The sequence below is a fragment of the Pelobates fuscus genome, chromosome 10 (genome assembly GCF_036172605.1).
Source record: "Pelobates fuscus isolate aPelFus1 chromosome 10, aPelFus1.pri, whole genome shotgun sequence".
NCBI classification, from domain to species: domain Eukaryota; kingdom Metazoa; phylum Chordata; class Amphibia; order Anura; family Pelobatidae; genus Pelobates; species Pelobates fuscus.
The window spans coordinates 62,620,885-62,642,352 of NC_086326.1; the positions used below are offsets into that span (position 1 = coordinate 62,620,885).

At 39.9% G+C, this 21,468-nt stretch overlaps 1 protein-coding gene across 1 annotated transcript in view; it reads left to right on the top strand.

Moving 5' to 3' along the window:
- The window catches only part of PCDH15 (protocadherin related 15), a 1,410,242-nt gene that overhangs the window by 1,211,050 nt on the left and 177,724 nt on the right, over positions 1–21,468 (top strand). The window contains exon 26 of the mRNA XM_063435339.1: positions 18,630–18,757. Within this exon, the coding sequence (XP_063291409.1) occupies positions 18,630–18,757 (128 nt within the window). The remainder of the gene's footprint in view (positions 1–18,629; positions 18,758–21,468) is intronic.

Here is a 21,468-nt window from a genome sequence, read left to right on the forward strand (position 1 = left end):
AATAGCAGTTACTTGTCTTCAAGCGGGTGTGTCAGGCCTACAGTGTGTGCTCTGCAGAACTGTTACAGTTCACATTGCCAATCATATCTGGTCTCACAGTAGCTTGCAAGCATAGTACCCCTAATCCCCCAAAAAATGACAGGCAGAGGCAGGCCACCCCGCAGGGGCCGTCGTGGTCGTGGTGCTGTGATTCCCTTTTGCCCTAGAATAATGCCCAGTTTTCAGAAGCCACGTACCCTGAACTTGAAAAGTTCTGAGGACATAGTTGACTGGCTAACACAGGACACCCAATCTTGTACAGCCTCCGCTCGGAACCTTGACGCACCATCCTCCTCCAGCTTAGCTTCAGGCACCTCTCAAGATACCACTCACCCGCCTGCCGCCACCACCAAAACTAGCGCCACAGCTTTACTTGGTATGTCAGAGGAGTTATTCACACACCCGTTTGAAGAAATGAGTGATGCGCAACCATTATTGCTAGAGGATGTAGATAACAGGGATATGTCTCAGGCAGGCAGCATTAAACACATGGAGGTACGGTGTGATGATGATGTTGTACCCGCTGCTGCTTCCTTTTCTGAGTTGTCAGATACAAGCGAAGCGGTTGATGATGACGATGCGTCCATGGATGTCACGTGGGTGCCCGCTCGGCAAGAAGAAGAACAGGGCAAAAGTTCAGATGGGGAGACAGAGAGGAGGAGGAGACGAGTTGGAAGCAGGGGGGGGTCGTCGCAAGGAGCTAGTGGCACAGTCAGACAGCATGCATCGGCACCCGGGGTCAGCCCGACAGCACGCCAATCAACGCATGCTGTGTCCACCACCAGAATGCCGTCATTGCAGAGCTCAGCAGCGTGGCATTTTTTTTGTGTGTCTGCCTCTGACAACAGCGATGCCATTTGCAACCTGTGCCAAAGGAAACTGAGTCGTGGGAGGTCCAACACCCACCTAGGTACAACTGCTTTGCGTAGGCACATGATCTCACATCACAAACGCCTATGGGATCAACACATGAGTACAAGCAGCACGCCTACTCAAAGCCGCCATCCTCCTCCTGGTCCAGCATCTTCAGCCACGTCAACCACTGCTGTCCTTCTTGCCCCCTCTCAACCATCCGCCACTCCGTCTCCCGCCTTGAGCAGTTCCCGCTCATCTGCCCACAGTCATGTGTCTGTCAAGGACATGTTTGAGCGTAAGAAGCCAATGTCACCAAGTCACCCTCTTGCCCAGCGTCTGACAGCTGGCTTGTCCGAACTATTAGCCCGCCAGCTTTTACCATACAATCTGGTTGAGTCTGAGGCGTTCAAAAAATTTGTAGCTATTGGGACACCGCAGTGGAAGGTACCCGGATGGAATTTCTTTTCACAAAATACAATCCCCAACTTGTACTCGATTGTGCAAAAGGAAGTCATGGCATGTCTGGCACACAGTGTTGGGGCAAGGGTCCATCTGACCACTGATACCTGGTCTGCAAAGCATGGTCAGGGCAGATATATCACCTACACTGCGCATTGGGTAAACCTGCTGACGGCTGACAAGCAAGGAATGCGTGGCATTGCAGAGGAGTTGGTGACACCGCCACGAATTTCAGGCAGTCCTGCTGCCACCTCCTCTACTCCTCCTACTCCATCCTCTTCCATAACCTCCTCGGCTGAGTCCTCTTGTGCCGCTGCTTCTTGCTCCACATCAACGGCACCACCCCAGCTCCCCAGGTTCTATTCCACATCCCGGATACGGCAGTGTCACGCCGTCTTGGGTTTGACTTGCTTGAAAGCAGAGAGTCACACCGGACAAGCACTCCTGTCCGCCCTGAACGCACAGGTGGAAAAGTGGCCGACTCCGCAGCAACTGGATATCGGCAAAGTGGTGTGTGACAACGGAAAAAATTTGATAGCGGCATTGAAGTTGGGCAAGTTGACACATGTGCCGTGCATGGCACCTGTGTGTAATCTGATCGTACAACGCTTTGTGCATAAGTACACAGGCTTACAGGACGTCCTGAAGCAGGCCAGGAAGTTGTGTGTCCATTTCAGGCGTTCCTACACGGCCATGGCTAACTTTGCCGATATCCAGCGGCGAAACAACATGCCAGTGAGGCGCTTGATTTGCGACAGCCCTACACGTTGGAATTCAACACTCCTAATGTTCGACCGCCTGCTCCAACAAGAAAAAGCTGTTAATGAATATTTGTATGACCGGGGTGCTAGGACAGCCTCTGGGGAGCTGGGAATTTTTTGCCACGTTACTGGACGCTCATGCGCAATGCCTGTAGGCTCATGCGTCCTTTTGAGGAGTTGACAAACCTAGTCAGTCGCACCGAAGGCACCATCAGCGACATCATACCATTTGTTTTCTTCCTGGAGCGTGCCCTGCGAAGAGTGCTGGATCAGGCTGTAGATGAGCGTGAAGAGGAAGAGGAAGAGTTGTGGTCACCATCACCACCAGAAACAGCCTTATCAGCATCGCTTGCTGGACCTGCGGCAATGCTGGAAGAGGATTGTGAGGAAGAGGAGTCAGAGGAGGATTGTAGCTTTGAGGAGGAGGAGGAGGAGCAAGAACAAACACAACAGGCATCCCAGGGTGCTCGTTGTCACCTATCTGGTACCCGTGGTGTTGTACGTGGCTGGGGGGAAGAACATACCTTCAATGACATCAGTGAGGAGGAGGAACGGGAAATGAGTAGCTCGGCATCCAACCATGTGCAAATGGGGTCTTTCATGCTGTCCTGCCTGTTGAGGGACCCTCGTATAAAAAGGCTGAAGGAGAACGACCTGTACTGGGTGTCCACGCTACTAGACCCCCGGTATAAGCAGAAAGTGGCGGAAATGTTACCGAATTACAACAAGTCGGAAAGGATGCAGCATTTGCTAAATAAATTAAAAAGTATGCTTTACACAGCGTATAAGGGTGATGTCACAGCACAACGGGAATCTAACAGGGGGAGAGGTGGAAGTCATCCTCCTCCTTCCACGACCACGCCGGCAAGGACAGGACGCTTTAAAGACGTGTTGTTGATGGAGGACATGCGGACCTTTTTAAGTCCTATGCATCGCCACAGCCCTTCGGGATCCACCCTCAGAGAGCGACTCGACCGACAGGTAGCAGACTACCTCGCCTTAACAGCAGATATCGACACTCTGAGGAGCGATGAACCCCTTGACTACTGGGTGTGCAGGCTTGACCTGTGGCCTGATCTATCCCAATTTGCAATAGAACTTCTGGCCTGTCCCGCTTCAAGTGTCCGGTCAGAAAGGACCTTCAGTGCAGCAGGAGGTATTGTCACTGAGAAGAGAAGTCGCCTAGGTCAAAAAAGTCTAGATTACCTCACCTTTATTAAGATGAATGAGGGATGGGTCCCGAAGGGACTGACACCGGGCGATACATTCGCTTAAAAAAGGCCTGATGAGATGAGCTGCCTTGGGCTAAAAATGGTCCACACGCTGCTGTATTTTAGCTCTGAATGACGTTTGACTTGCGTGACTTATCCGCCACCAACTAGGGTTCAAGCTGCCATGTTTTAGGGCACTTTCTGCCTGTGAAACAAACATCAATTTTTCTGGCCGCTGCTACAGCAGCGGCTGCAACAATACTAAATTTTTCAGGCATGTGTACATGCCTAATTTTTAGGCCCACTGGTGCAGCACTGTGGCTTCAAAAACCAAACCAAAAAAAAATCCTCCAAGATGGCACCAATATACCAGTGGTCTAAGCATCTTCCCACCTTGGCCTAAAAAGGGGAGGTGATTCAACAATTATTAATCTCTGCCATTTACACGTCCACTGATAGGAGACGCGGAAGGTATTAAACTGATATGAACAATACTAAACTCACCACTCCTATCTGGTGGCACATTAGCTTGCCCGCGCAGTGCCCCAAATTTCAAGTAAGAGGACCGACCAAGCATCTTCTTCCATCTCCCTGTTACATAAATCAATGCCATATCCATAGAAATTGTAGAGAATATCCAGGATAGATTTACAGGGCCAAATCATGTCGCCTGTTGAAAGAGGTGACCTTGCTCGGGTCCCAGGTGTGCGGTTCCTAAAATGTCTGCCATATACACGTCCACTGATAGGAGACGCGGAAGGTATTAAACTGATATGAACATTTACTAAACTCACCACTCCGAGTGCTGTTATTTATTTAATTTTTTGGTGGTGAGGCTTTACAGGACAGAGTGCTTCTCCACGGGACATGTTAACTCACGGGCAGCTGGCTCATCAAGGAACCAGAGCAGCTTGAATGAGGTGACCTTTCTCGGGTCCCAGGTGTGCGGTTCCTAAAATGGCTGCCATATACACGTCCACTGATAGGAGTCGCGGAAGGTATTAAACTGATATGAACAATACTCCACTCCTATCAGTAGGTCTGTCCCATTGTGATTTATGCCCCCCACCCACCGCGCAGGGATGGGGGTCGGGGGGGAGGAAAGTAGGCCCCCCCATTGTGATTTATGGCCCCCACCCACTGCGCAGGGGTGGGGGCCAAGGGGGGGAGGACAGTAGGTCCCCCCATTGTGATTTATGGCCCCCACCCACCGCGCAGGGGTTGGGGAGGACAGTAGCTCCCCCCAGTAAGTATCATGGGCTTTGAGGACAGGTGTCAATCCATACCTGCCAAGTGACCCTATGTAGGGGTAACAGTCCCTATTCTGCTCTGTGTCAGTGTGTATCAGGGGTTTTGAGGACAGGTGTCAATCCATATCTGCCAAGTGACCCTATGTAGGGGGAACAGTCTCTATTCTGCTCTGTGTCAGTGTGTATCAGGGATCATTAGGATAGGTGTCAATCCATATCTGCCAAGTGACCCTATGTAGGGGGAACAGTCCCTATTCTGCTCTGTGTCAGTGTGTATCATGGTCTCTGTGGACGGTGAACAGTCTCTATTCTGCTCTGTGTCAGTGTGTATCATGGTCTCTGTGGACAGGGAACAGTCTCTATTCTGCTCTGTGTCAGTGTGTATCAGGGGTTTTGAGGACAGGTGTCAATCCATATCTGCCAAGTGACCCTATGTAGGAGGAACAGTCCCTATTCTGCTCTGTGTCAGTGTGTATCAGGGGTTTTGAGGACAGGTGTCAATCCACATCTGCCAAGTGACCCTATGTAGGGGGAACAGTCCCTATTCTGCTCTGTGTCAGTGTGTATCAGGGATCATTAGGATAGGTGTCAATCCACATCTGCCAAGTGACCCTATGTAGGGGGAACAGTCCCTATTCTGCTCTGTGTCAGTGTGTATCAGGGATTTGACTATCTTTATTCAGATTGAAAAATTACAATTCCAGGAAAAATTTAACAAACATTTACAAGAACATGTTATGCACATCATAGAAACGACGTAAACCTCTTTAAAGCCACAAACTTAAGACAAAAAATACGTACACACAATGTGTAAGGGTTTGAAAGAATATTCTGAATCCTTACACGTTTACTTTATCGTTTGTTTGATTTTTGTGAACCATATATAAACTACAAGCAGCGTGAAAACTATAAAAACTCAAGTGGCCATGCTGATCAAATTAAATAGTATGCTTTACACAGGTGAAAGTCATCCTCCCCCTCCCACGACCCCGCCATATCTGCCAAGTGACCCTATGTAGGGGTAGCAGTCTCTATTCTGCTCTGTGTCAGTGTGTATCATGGTCTCTGAGGACGGGGAACAGTCTCTATTCTGCTCTGTGTCAGTGTGTATCAGGGCAGGGCTTTGAGGACAGGTGTCAATGTTAGGTGATTTCTGCCCTTTATGGATTAAAAGCAGACTCTGCATCAACTGTGCAATTTTCCATGGGAGTTTTGCCATGGATCCCCCTCCGGCATGCCACAGTCCAGGTGTCAGTCCCCTTGAAACAACTTTTCCATCACTTTTGTGGCCAGAAAGAGTCCCTGTTGGTTTTAAAATTCGCCTGCCCATTGAAGTCAATGGCGGTTCGCCGGTTCGCGAACATTTGCGGAAGTTCGCGTTCGCCGTTCGCGAACCGAAAATTTCGGGTTCGCGACAACACTACATACATCACAAATGCGAGGGCAGGATCGTGGATAATATATATATGTATAAATATATATGGAAGCAAAGAACAAAAAGGTTATGGTGGGGAAAAAATTGTGATTGAAAACCCCTTCCACCTGAAGTCTGCAGTTAGTTTCCCACAGAAATCACAAATTTGCAGTGATATTACTACCTCAAAGGATTCTGGGTGGGCATATGCAAATTAGTTTAACAAATAATCACATTTTTCCCTCATTCCATTTTAAACATGAATTCTTTGAGTCTGTGTTTTCTGTATTCAACAACTTTGAAACACAACTTAGGAAAAGATGCAAAGCCAGTAAACTACTCATGGACAGCTGTTTCATTGTTAATGCAAATCATCAGCATGAGGTTGGTTACTGGTTGGCTATTGAGGCTTGGTAGTGCTTGGGAAGTAATAACCAAAAAGGTCACGGTGGGGAAAAATTGTGACTGTGAAAAAAATTGTGATTAACAATGAAACAGCTGTCCATGAGTAATTCAATGGCTTTGCATCTTTTCCTAAGTCTGTAGGAAAAGCAAGTATTTTGGCTTGACTTGTGTGCAGATTTTTGTGTAACATTGTATTAACTATATTATATATATATATATATATATATGCAAATATTTACAAATTCTGGCACTCTTCCCACAAATAAGCTCTTAGAAAAATTCAGACCAAGGTGCCTCTCAGTGCAAAATATATAAAAAATCAAAAGAAATGAGAGCACTCACTGGTTTTGAAAAGCTGTGTATTCAGATGCTAGGCAAACAAATCAACGTTTCGACCGTCAAGCGGTCTTTATCAAGATGCCAAATCATTACAAAAATAGACAATATATAGCATGTGTAAAGATCAACTTACCCTATCTCCGTGTGAAACCCATTACTCCGACCTGCCCCTGTGACCGGCGCCAAAAATCGCGTCTTGACGTGCGTGATGACGTCATGTCATGTGATCGCAACTCTAACAGTTGCCTAGTTACGGACACACCATGTGATCTAAAGTCATGTGATAGCAACCAATATCAGTTGCTTAGAAACGGCTGAATATCGTGAACTATGGTGCAGTGAATCGGAGAGTAATATAAAAACATACATGGAGGATACAAATATTGTTCTAATGGCTGAATTAGATACTCTAATGTATATTAAAACCTATAATGGAGGCATATATATGGCAATGTTAGAGAAACAAGGAAATAGCTCCAAGATGTACTACAATGTGAAAAAATATACCGTATATACTCGAGTATAAGCCGATCCGAATATAAGCCGAGGCCCCTAATTTTACCCCAAAAAACTGGGAAAAATTATTGACTCGAGTATAAGACTAGGGTGGGAAATGCAGCAGCTACTGGTAAATTTCAAAAATAAAAATAGATACCAATAAAATTACAATAATTGAGGCATCAGTAGGTTAAAGGTTTTTGAATATTTATTTCAAAGAAAAACAATATGGTATCAACAATAACTTTAACAGTACAAAAACCAACTAAAGCTAAAACAGCTAAAAGAGTTAAAATCCTTCAAAACTGGATTCCTCATCGTCTGTATGTCCAAACAGAGCTTCAACTGTAGCTGGTGTGAGGTTATCAGCGTAGACATTGTCATCATCACTGAGTTCGCAGTCATCACCATCACTGCTGTCCTCATACAAATCGCTGTCTTCACTGCCATCCATAGCATTACTAATGCCACATTTCTTGAAGGCGCGTTGCACCATGTCCTCTGGAATCTCTTCCCATGCATCACGAACCCATGTTGCTATCAATTCTATGTCGGGCTTCATCAGATTTCCAACTTTTGTCAGTCGGGGTTGACCAGATGACATCCATTCATGCCACCTCTTTCGCACACGGTCTTTGAAAGGTTTATTTAAACACACATCTAGGGGCTGCAATACAGATGTAAGCCCACCTGGAATAACGGCCAAAGTAACTTGAGATGACTTTGCCAATTTTTTTATGTCATCAGATGTGTGGGCTCTGAACATATCCCAAACTAGCAATGATGTTTTTTTCTTTAAGGCTGCTCCTGGTCGTCCGTTCCAAATTTCTTCCAGCCATTTTTTTGTTCCGTCTTCATCCATCCAGCCTTTAACATGTGCGCGCACTGTAATTCGTGGTGGGAATTTGACCTTTTTAGGCAAGGTCTTTCTTTTAAAAATAATGACAGGCCGTAGCTTAGTTCCATTAGCCAAACATGACAGAACAACTGTGAAATGTTTTTTTTCATTTCCTGTGGTTCTGAGTAAAATAGTTTTTTCTCCCAAACTTGCCACAGTTCTGTTGCTTGGAAGATCAAAGGTCATAGGTGTTTCATCCATATTCCCAATATCTCCCAGGTCATAGTTATGGATCCTTCTTTGTTTTATGATGAATGAATGGAATGACATCACTTTTTCATCAAGGTCTTTTGGCAACTTCTGGGAAATCTTTGTTCTTTGCCGCAAACATAGAGCAAACCTATTCATGAAGCGGGTACACCATCCTGCTGATGCAACAAAATTTTCAATGCCTGGTGCTTTTAATTTTTCATCTTTAGCCATTTGAAGGGCACGTAAGCGAATTCCCATGCGTGTTACGCAGTAACCATTTTGACGACACTCCATAACCCATTTATTCAATTCAGTCTCTAAAGCCCCATATGAAGTCGTTAAACCACGTCGAGCTTTGCCTTTGGAATCTTTTCCAAGTCAGCTTTCATTTTCCACCACTCCCTCACTTGTTTTTCGCCAACACAAAATTCCCTACTTGCAATACTGTTATTGCTTTCTTCTGCTCTTGACACAACCTCGAGCTTGAAACCAGCTTCGTATGACCTGCGTTTTTGTTTTGGTCCGCGATTAGAAGTATTAGAAGTACTGGGATCCATTCCTAACAGGATAAAAAAAAGACTTTGAAAAAGAATGCCAACTATGTTTGCATAGAGCAGCCTGTGTTGGGGCTCATACTATACACGCAGTGTTACTGCATGCGCTGCGTTACGGACGGCGTGCAAAAGAAAAGAAGAGCGGTGATATCAACAGTCATTGGACCACCCACAGAGGCTGTAGAGGATGAGTGGGAGACACTGGAGAACACCCACACTGCACCGGAGAACCGGTAAGTGGGACCAGTGGCCCCTCCCTCCCTCCTTCTTACCCCCCCGACATACAATAACACACACACATACAGAGACACACACACATACAAAGACACATACATACAGGCACACATACATACAGACACACACACACACATACAAAGACACATACATACAGAGACACACACACACACACACACACACACATACATACAGCAACAAACACACACACACACATACATATACAGACACACACACACATACAGAGACACACACATACATACAGGCACACACACATACAAAGACACATACATACAGACACACACACATACAAAGACATACACATACAGACACACACACACATACAAAGACACATACAGACAGATCGACACAGTCAGACACACACAAGCCATACATACAAAGGCACACATACAAACAGACAGGCACACATACATATTACAGACAGACACATACATACAAACACACACACACTCACATACACACACACACTTAATATTAAATATACCGTAGATAATATTTTACCTTTTTATTCTACCTTTTAGGTGCAAAAGGGTGACTCAGGTTGATGGGAGTCTGACTCCAATTTCTGACTCCCTGTATATAATGCAGTGTGTGCATTATATATACACACACACACACTCTGCATTATATACAGAGTGTGTGTGTATATAATGCACACACTCTGCATTAAATACAGGGAGTCAGAAAAGGGAGTCAGACTCCCATCAATCAGAGTCACCCTCTTGCACCTAAAATGCAGAGTGTGTGTATATAATGCACACACTCTACATTATATACACACATTTGAATTTTATGTGCAAGAGGGTGACTCAGATTGATGGGAGTCTGACTCCCTTTTCTGACTCCCTGTATTTAATGCAGAGTGTGTGCATTATATACACACACACTCTGCATTAACTACAGGGAGTTAGAAAAGGGAGTCAGACTCCCATCAATCTGGGCATTTATTTGTTTATTTATTTTTATAATTAAATATTTTACAGGGTTTTTTTTTGTTGTTGTTCCCCCCTCCCTACTTCATACTTGGCCAGGGAGGGGGGGGGCTGTCCGGGCGGAGGGGGGCTGTCCGGGGGGGGCTTTCCGGGGGGAGGGGAGGCTGTGCAGGGGAAGGGCACTTACTGCCGGTGGAAATCTCGCGGTCTGCTCCCAGTGTAAATCTCGCGGCCCGCGTGTCTCGCGAGATTTACACTGGGAGCTTTGCAGAGGAGCCGCGCGGACGTGCTGGGAGCTGACCGGAGCTGCTGTAAAGGTAAGTAACAGCTTCTCCGGCCCCCAACATGTCATGGTCTGTATTATGGGAATGTAAGTTGCCATAATACAGACCTAGACTCGAGTATAAGACGAGGGGGCTTTTTGAGCACAAAAATATGTGCCAAAAAACTCGTCTTATACTCGAGTATATACGGTAAATGCAAAGTGTAGCATACTGTGTGCCGAATGTAGTGTAAAGGATGTGAATTGTATCTCAATATGTGTGAGAGACTAACTGTATGTGAATGTGGACTGAGTGGATAATATATCGGCCAGAGTGAGCTGATATGTGATGTTACTGGTGACAAGACTGCACCTGTACTGTAAATGTGTAGACCTGTGGGTCTGTGACTACATCTATGAGATGAGACCCTATCAAAGCCATAGTGACCCAAAGAGTGAACAACAAAGTGGAAAGCTGATGAAACTAGAGAAAAGTGAAAAAAGTGTAACAAGTGAAGAGTGTTCTAACAAAGAGCAACTCCCAAAAGAGTCTAAAAATGCCATTGTCAGCCGACACCACACTGATGTCCCAACTTGTATAGTGACAATCCAATTCAAGATATTACATACAGAACTTAACTAACAAAAGATGTATTATATATGCTTGGGAATCGAATAAGATACTACTTGCACAATAAACCATTTTTTCTGTTGATGTTCCAAGAGAGTTCTGGAACAAAAATTTCAAATCAAACCCAAAAAAAATTTCAAAAAAATTCCAAAAAAATAGGGCTGCAGACCCCGCTAGAGACCCCGACAAAATATAGATATATCTTAACGAGTGTTTAAAAAACAACTGAAGCTGTTATATTCATTCAGTCCCTTGGGTTGAACCGTGTCAAGGTAATGAATCCAGAATGTCTCTCTTTGTAGAAGAATTTTTGATCTGTCGCCACCTCTACCCAAAGGAGGAATGTGATCAATGATGGTAAATTTGAGAGTTGGTAAATGATGTTGCAGTTCAAGGAAGTGTTTCGCCACCGGTTTGTCTGTTTTGCCGTCTCGGAATGCCGTCATAATCCCCGATCTATGGCCTCTAATACGATCTTTACACATGCTATATATTGTCTATTTTTGTAATGATTTGGCATCTTGATAAAGACCGCTTGACGGTCGAAACGTTGATTTGTTTGCCTAGCATCTGAATACACAGCTTTTCAAAACCAGTGAGTGCTCTCATTTCTTTTGATTTATATATATATATATATATATATATATATAGAAGGCGTATGCCTGAAGTTGTGGGAGGGATTTTAAGGCTATTTAAACCCAGCAAACCCCTTACTCACCTGTCTTCGACGATTTCAGAAATTCCCTCCCACCACACCCTCTTTATATATCATCATATCTGGGTGGGCCCTCTTTTTGCAGGCCTAACCTCGCGTCGGTTTCGGCACACCTCAACCGACTCTTATATATTATAAACTACACACACTTTAATGTGCGCCCCTTCCATAATCCCGTACACAAATATATGATATGCTGTCTGTAGCCTTTGCAAGTAAGGATGCAGGCCCATTCTTCCCTAGTTTAGTCTTTCTGTGGCTGTCCAATCACAGATATCTTAATGCAGTGCAACGAGAAGTCGAGAAGTCTTTGCAAGGTAGATGCTGTGGGCAATTGCTTGCTTCATGAGTTTAGCTTCAGGAACGGTTGTCTCAGAGCAAGGGAAGTGTAACAATGTTAATTAATAAATGTGCTAATTTCTACTGAAATCTGCACTTTTTGTAAGTGACAAAATATGAGAACACATTCTTAAAACATAAAGCACTTCAGCAAATTAAAGTGCTTTAGGAGTCTCTGGAGTATCCCTTTGCGCTCAAACTCAAAGTTTCCAAACACAGGTATGCTATTGGGTGGGATCAGCATGATGGTAATGGAAAAGTGAGCTTACACAATGAAAACTAAATTGAATACAGTGTTTATAAAATTATTAACACTGCCATCTATGGGATGTATTTATATAGAAACTATTGAAACATTTTCTTTATTCACCTTATGATATAAATGTGTATATATTTATATTGTTTTCTTGAAACACTGCAAGACTTACAGATAACAAATATAGCAGGTTTTAAGGAATTACAATGGTCAGTAAAACAATTATGGCAAATTACACCTAGCATCACTGATCTGTAACCATTCAGGCATCTATGAACGCAAGTACAATTTATGCATTATAACAAAAATTGTTCCTGCAAGATAACCCAATGACACTTCAAAAGGCTTAAATGCATGGGGATTGATTGTTTCCATTTTTTCAACTTTATTCAAGATGTTTTTGAGTTAAAGAAAATATCAGCATTCACTACAGTGGAGAGAGCATTCCTTTTCACATGAGATTTCATTGTCATGTTCAATAACTTGTGATCTACTATACTGTCAGTTGTCACAAATCAAAGGGTTCTAAAAGCAATATAACAAGTAAAATTGAAAGGCCTATTATCCCCAAGCTAGTGGGCAGTATAAACCATAATAGTTGTATATCATTTTTCTTCCAAACCATGTCTTTATTGTATTAATGCCCTCTTACTATTAAGAAAAAGCACTGTATTACCTTCAGGCAAAATACTTGTATGAGTACAAAAATATATCACTAAATGCAAAAAAATATTGAAAGTTTGGCATTTAGAAATGGCACATATCCTCTTGGTGACTATTTTGTCTCTCTTTTTTTCCCTTTTGTAATTGATATTTACAAATTCCAAAATATATCAAACATGTTTTCTTGATTTATATTTATTTGAAAGTACTGCTATAGGCACCCAAACCACCGCATCTCAATGAAGTGGTCTGGGTGCAGCGGTCCTGTTGTGTTCATTCTGCAATGTAAAAGACTGCTGTTTGTGGACAATGTTTTAAGTGCAGGTCTAAACACACCTCTACAAGACAATAGGGTTCATCAGGGTGTTAGGGGTCAATAAATAATCAATAAAACAACTGAAGTGAAACAGATAATATGTGATCAATAAAATATAAAATCATAAATACATAAAAGCGAACAAGCCAAAAACTCCAAAAAGAGGTATAAAAGTATAGGTAAGTCTATAAGAGTTTGCTGTTATCTCCAGGTGAATATGTCTTCTAGATAGTTGAGGTCCAGGGACATAAAGAAGAGTAGAATTCCAATAGTGCAATATGTTTAACCCCTTCAGGACCGGACTGTGTTGGCCATGTTGTACGTTAAGTCCCAGAGCTGTTTTAACACTTTTGTGGTGTTTGTGTTTAGCTGTAATTGTCCTCTCATTTACTGTTCCCATGGAAGTTATATATTGTTTTTTTTTTTCAAGACAAAAAGTGCTTTCTTTACATACCATTATTTCTAGCATGTCATACAATTTACAAAACATAATAAAATATGGTGAAAAATTGAAAAAAATATGTTTTTTGACTTTTACTTGAAAAATCTTTTACTCATCTACAAAAGCTAATGAAAAAAAACTGCTAAATAGAATCAAAATTTTGTCCTGAGTTTAAAAACAAGTGTTTACCTGCTATAAGTACAAGTAGGATATTGCTGTTTCAAAACATACATTTTTAAAATTGATCAATAGTGACATTGTAACACTTATCTGTCATAAATCTCTAAAAAAAAAATAATAATAATTGTACATGTGTGGTGTTTTTCAAATTAGACAACCCATGGTATTCAATAAAGCGTATGTCCAGTCTTTTTAGTAGCCACTTAGTCACAAACACTGACCAAAGTTAGCATTTATATTTGTTTGTGTGTTAAAAATGCAAAAAAACTATTATGAACGCTAACTTTGGCCAGTGTTTGTGACTAAGTGGCTACTACTATAAAACGTATTTTAATAGTTCAGAACTCTACGAAAGATACTTCACCGAATAGCAGGGATTTGAGCGCCCACTCTGTCCAAATATCACTCAGATCTGTTTGGTAGATTAGGAAAGTTTAGACTGGTCAACCATGAGGTGAAACCCCAAAATAGTTCCAGAGGGTTTTAAGCTTTGAACGATCTTCTTTCGGGAGTATAAACCATCAACAATAACGAATGGAACCATTTGTGTTTATTCCATACGAATGCTGCTCTTTCTAGGTGAGCTGAAACAAACACACGAAGGGATGGTACTTCAGTGGTGTTCGCACTGTTGAGTGTCCGATTATAGTTCCATGCACTCGACGACCAAACACCGCTGTCTGTTCGTGAACAAAGATGGCCGCTGCCACGTATTCGGTCATATAAACGACGGCCACCCAGCCAACCTCCAAGAACTTTGCGGTTTCCAAGTGTGAATAAAGTCAATTGGAGGCACACGACTCCCCTGGATGGTCCAACTGTTCAGTAGATGGTTCGACATATGAACAATATAGCTCAAGTCTGTTCAGGAACTCCAAATTGTTGAACCAACTAAGTCTTTAATACAAGTAGGTGGCTGGTTCCGCCACACAATGCATATAATAAATGTTTACACAAATGGAAGATCAGCAATTGTAATAAATGTAGCAAAGAATACATACAATAAAAATGTAATAATAAAATAATAAAGGAATAATGTAAATGTGATGGTCATCCTTATATTTACAGAGATAATTAATGTAAAACAAATTCCATGTATAAAACAGTGTTTGAAAAACTAATTACTAACTAACAGATTATATTTTAAACCTGTTGATGTAAATATCTAAATTGGGTTAGATAACCAATGTTCCTAAAAGTCAACTATTATGAATTAAGAGGAAATGGCCAGATATGGCAACATATCGATCACAGACCAACACAATTAAAAGGGATTTTCTATCAAAAGGCTATCCATCAAACATGTTAGAAACAGCTTTAATAAAAATCTATAAGTAGGTTAGATAGGCATACACTGTTAGACTATAAAAACAAAAGAAAATAAAACAGAATAAAGTTGGATTTTAAACTCCCATGTATATGTAATTACAGCAGTGAACTTAAGAAAGTAAAATCAAAAAATTAAAAAGTATTGGCCCATCCTCCTTAAAGACCTGTATTCCAACTTAATTCTAGCGCTATAATATTGAGATGTTCAATCTCTGCTAGTCATTTCATCTCCCCAAATGATTTATAACAAATCTCTCTCATGCTGTGAATCTCAAGCAATGAAAAGAAGCCATGACAAGAGGCTGTGTGCAGACTTCTGAGCATAGTCACTTTTAAGGATATGAAATAAATATACATTAAATATATTAATGTGCAAGTAATGACTCACTCATAGTGGGCAGAGATAGTCCAGACTGCCATTATTTTCATGGATAAACCCGAGAAAATTATTATATGATTTAGAGGCTGTTTTCATTTAGAGCAACAAGCAAAATATCCATGGGATATTTTTACCAAATGCTAAAATAAGCCAGGGATTTGGACATAACTATAATCTTCAGAAGAAGTGTTAACTGTGACATAGGAGAAGCTTCCATTGCGACAGATACAGACTAAGTTTCTTCTAATGAAAATTTATTTTTCTGTCTGTCTAATATAATGTATCTTAATCACAATATTCAGAACAGAAAGTCTTTTCTGACTTCTGCATGAGAACGAAGATTAATGTAAACTTTGCACCTTATTTGGTTTCACTTAATTATAGGAGTAATTTTCTAAAAGCACACATGAAGTTCTGCAAGATATTTGCCAATTATTGGTGATACAATATAGCAGATAAAAAAAGTAAATTATAAATCTTGGTCATAGAGCAGCAAAGTTGTCAATTATGGGTCAACAACTACCGTATGCCAACTTCACCTTCTGATCTCATCACAAATTATAATAAACGCACTACTCCCATGGCAAAATTATAAGGAATTACAGTGCAGACACTAATGAATGACCATTAAGCTTAAGACATTAACTTATAATTGACAATTTCATCACTTTTAGGTAGTTAGCTGGCCAATCTAATTGTTTTGCTAGTTCACATAAGATCTCAAACATACTTTAATTGGGAACATTTTTTTCTAACACATACCTATTCAAATTAGGCAGATTAGTTTTTTTTTTTTTCCAGATACGACCTCAAACCATAACTTATTAATTGGGGATATTTTTTTCTAAACAGATACCTATTCAAATTAGACAGATTTTTTTTTTTTTTTGGTTTTTCTTTTTTTCCACATCAGTTCTCAAACAGAACTTATTAATTGGGAACATTTATTTCCTAAACACATACCTGTTCAAATTAGACAGATTCGTTTTTTTTTTTTTTTACTTTTCTTTTGACATTGTATTACATATCTAAATAGATGATTGATGTCATCACTAAATGTTAATTTTATTCTCAGATTAAGTGAGAAATTACCAATAGAGGGGAAAAATATATATTTATGTTATATTTATTTTTTAACCACCAATTAACTTTTTCCACTAAATTGATACATTTTTCCTACTTGATCTGCGGACAAAATGTCAGGAAAATGCAGCAGTGAACTGAATAATAGATACCTAATATTTTTATTTTGTATATTTTTGCACCCTTATGGTTTGCTTGATTAATTTTCCCAAATATTTTTTGGTGGACAACATTCTAACGAGTCAAAACACTGCATGCATGAACTGTACATTTATTTTTTTTACTTTCAGACAAAGTGGTTAGGCTAAAACATATTTTTCTTGTAGTGTGTAGTGTCCACTGAAAAACCAATATGCAGTAAATGATAAAAATCACAGTTGTCCATAAGAACTATAAACATATCAAGTTTAGTGCTTAGGCATATAATAGAAATTCTCAAATCATTTAATTGTGTGGCCAATTCAAGTTATTTGTGAGGAATACAGCACAATTGTGCTTAATATTTTGGATTGTGGGCATTTAACCACCACCAAGATGAGTGTGAAGTCTATGATAAAACTCCATATGATCCATCAGGAATGGGTCTGAGCCAATTTCAATAAGGTGTATCAGGTACATCTGTCATAATGGGTACAGGTAAAGTTCAGTATTTGATAGAATTATTATATTTTTGCATAGTATGTTATCAAAATTTAGGGAGTGTGTCCAAGGAATCTTCAGTGTGAAGCTCTGCACATTGTATGTAATTTAATTTAATCAACACGTTTATTTTCCACAAACAGTTAAATGGTGATGAATTGCAAAAAAAAAAAAATGCATCTTCCCGTATATGTTGTTAGATATTTTCTCCCATTATATTATTTAAAATCATTTCTAAATGTAGAAGTCTAGAGCAAATATAGACGTTTAAAAAAAAAAAAAAACTATGTACAGACATAGCCAGATTATATCATGAGCAGAGCACCTGTAGACACATAATTCTTAGCCGCCCAACCCAATACTCTCATTCCTCAAAAAAAAAAAAAAAGATGGTTTAACCCCTTAAGGACACATGACGTGTGTGACACGTCATGATTCCCTTTTATTCCAGAAGTTTGGTCCTTAAGGGGTTAAACATGTTTGTATGTCCTTGTGCAGAACTGTGTGTTATGCGGGTATGGACAGCAATTTGAGCAGTGGTATATGGGTACAGTGTGTATGTACCTACCATGTTTTATGGAGAGGTCCATCCTGGCCCCAGCCCTATCCCCTCTCTCTGTCCTTTCTCATGAAGGTTGCTGTGTTTAATCTGAGGAGGTAGAGCCATGCAGAAATCAGGCACCCTCAGACTTAACTCCCAGAGTGCCTACAGACAGCAAAGCACCACAGGCAGAGTAAAAACGTAGGTAACCTTAACAGGCATGCACCTGTAGACAGGTACCTACTCTGCATTGGTCTTCCTACTCTCCAAATATAATTGCTGTGGTGCTGATGATGCTGGCTTGGCTAGGGAGTTTAAGAATGGAGTGACTGACACCACTCTGTTGAGACACCAGCATGCTAGCAATTAAATTGGCGTGTTGGCCATGACACAGAAGGTTTGCCGTGTTTGGCAATCAAAGATGAGTGTGGAAGAGCCAGAGATGGTTGTTACAGAAGCATAGCACCCATGAAGGCTGAACTTGATGGATCCAAGTCTCTATTAATTCTGTCTATGTAACTATGTAACACCTGGATTGTTCCTTAGGTGAGTTTATATTTTAATAATTATGCACCTCTGTGATAATGATGTAATTAATGCATGTGGGGGTAATTTAGGTTAAAGCGAACCTGTCATGAGGAGCTCTCCAAGATTTGTGATCCACTTTTCTACCTGCAACACTTGTTTAAATATTGTAATTAATGTAGACATATTAGGTGAATATTTAGTTTTTGTAGTTGATGTTTTAGTTTTTATTTTCATTCAAACTATTTTGTTATAATTTGCTTTTAGGTAACACGGCTGTGGTGTTCATTGAAATACAGGATGAAAATGACCATGCACCAGTTTTTTCCAAAAAAACATATCTCGGAGGAGTATCAGAAGATGCCAGGATGTTTGCATCAGTGCTCAAAGTCAAGGTAAAATAAAACACAAAAAGGCAGACCGAGTTAATTTTCCATAGCAAAACTTTAAATGCCGAAATGTAAATGTTACAATATTTGACACTAGTTTATTTTCTCTGGTGTATTAACAGAGGCCCAAGTAGACCTTAAAGCAGACATTTTTAGGAAACAACAGTCTGGTGAATTCATTAAGCTGTTTAATGTACAAGTGGTTTCAGTTCTCAGTAAATCAAGTTAAAATTGTTACATACAAAACAAAATAAAAAAATATTCCAGCCAAAATGCCTGTTTAATGCATTGGTGACATCATTCACTCTACGAACAAAGCAGACTGGGCAAATAAATAAGTAATTATAGTATTATTAGATACATCAGTGGCAAAGGATCAATAATGAGTATGTGGACACAAGCAATCTGTCCCTTTATACAATGTTTCTTCTTCTTAGAATTATTACTCCATTACTTTGTAGAAATACTATATTTTATGCACATCAAATGCTTCATATACATTTTAAACCTTGTAAGCAGTGTAAAATTGTTTGACAGTAGGTCCAGCGAACAAATTTGTATTAATTTGATCACCCTGTTATACAGAACTAAAATTACTGTTGCTAAATCTTTTTGGTGAATAATATTGCACAAAAAAAAGTTAATTCACTCTGCTACCAAAAAGATAAACATTCTTGTTATAATAGACAAAAACCTAGCATCTAATTTGCTTCAGTTATAGCAAAGGCAGACTTAGATTTTTACTCAGACTTGCATACCATGTCACTTTTAAGTAAAAGCACCAAAAACGGTTACACACAAATTATGGTGTACTAAATATTTCGGGAATATACATTCTTCAGAAGTTTCCTCAAGCATGGTAGTTTGACTGAAAGACTTGCTATAAAAATCAATTAGCAGTTTAATTATGTTTTTTAATAGATTAGCAAGATTTCAGCAAAAGCAAAGAATGTAACATATAAATAGTCTGACATGAACGGTTTGATTTGTTTTTAATTAGCTTTCTTTTGTCCAATAACTCAACTGCCTGCAACAAGGTCCTGATTAAAAAAATATATCCTTTAGAGAGAAAAACTACAACTTGAGATGGCAATTATGTTTAAAACTTTAGTTTAAGTGAAAAATATTTTTTCAACTCTACAAGAGATAAAAACAATTGCAAGTTTCCAACTAAGCATACAAAAATAAATATTATTGAAATTAAATTAAGGTAAATTATCACTAATTTAATATGTACCGTCTCAACATGATTAATGGGATACTCCAGACACCATTAAGAGTATAGCTTATTATAGTGGATATCAAATAAAGGTCTTTCTAAATCAAAACTGTGTTTCCTCTATGTGTTTCCAGGGACAATCATAATTTTGGTTGATGGTAGAGATCTTAAATTTACTCATTTCTCATAAAAAAAAAAACCTGACAGAACAATTTAGATAACATTGGAAACTATTTGTACATTGTAGAGCTATGACCTACAAAAGTGACTTCTCAGTGCAATGTCATTTTATATAGCTGTGCCTTGTACAATAAAGAATCAGACCATAATATTATGACTTCTGAATTTTCCAAAAGCTTTAATAGTTGAGTATGTAACCCCTTAAGGACCGGACTGTTTTTGCGATGTTGTACATTTGCGACCAGGCATCTTTTTACACTTTTGTGGTGTTTGTGTTTAGCTGTAATTTTCCGCTCTCTCATTTACTGTTCCCATACAAATTATATATTGTTTTTTTTCAGGACAAAAGGGGCTTTCTTTACATACCATTATTTATATAATCTCATGTAATTAAATTTTAAAAAAATGAAAAAATATGATGAAAAATTGAAAATTGAGAAAAGCGAATGAAAAAAACTGCTAAATAGATTCAAAATTTTGTCCTGAGTTTAAAAATACCCAGTGTTTACATGCTTTTTGCTATTTTTTTGCATGTTATAGGGCTATAAGTACAAGTAGGATATTGCAGTTTCAAAACATACATTTTTAAAATGTATCAATAGTGACATTGTAACACTATTATCTGTCATAAATAGCTGAATAACACCCCACATGTACATATTTTTTTTTAAAGTAGAAAACCCAGGGTATTCAATATGGGGTATGTCCAGACTTTTTTAGTAGCCACTTAGTCGCAAACACTGGCCAAAGTTAGCGTTCATATTTGTTTGTGTGTGAAAAAAGTAAAAAACTAAATTGAACGCTAATTTTGACCAGTGTTTGTGACTAAGTGGTTACTAAAAAAGACTGGACATACCCCATTTGCAATACCTTGGGTTGGCTTCTTTTGCAAATGGTATGCCATCATGGGGGTAATTCTCATTCCTGGGCTACCATACGCTCTCAAAGGCAATGTAACCAACCTGGCCATTTTCAATGTAAAAATATTTGACCCATATATTTGACCCTGTAACTTTCAAAAACTTTATAAAACCTGTACATGGGGGGTACTGCTATACTCAGGAGACTTTGCTGAACACAAATATTAGTGTTTCAAAACTGGAAAATGTATCACAACAATTATATCATCAGTAAAAGTGCTGTTTGTGTGTGGAAAATACAAAAAAAGTCACTTTCACTGACAATATCATCACTGTGATATGTTTTACTGTTTTGAATCACTAATATTTGTGTTAAGCGAAGTCTCCCGAGTAAAACAGTACCCCCCATGTACAGATTTTAGGGTGTCGTAGAATTTTACAGGGTAAAATACAGTGAT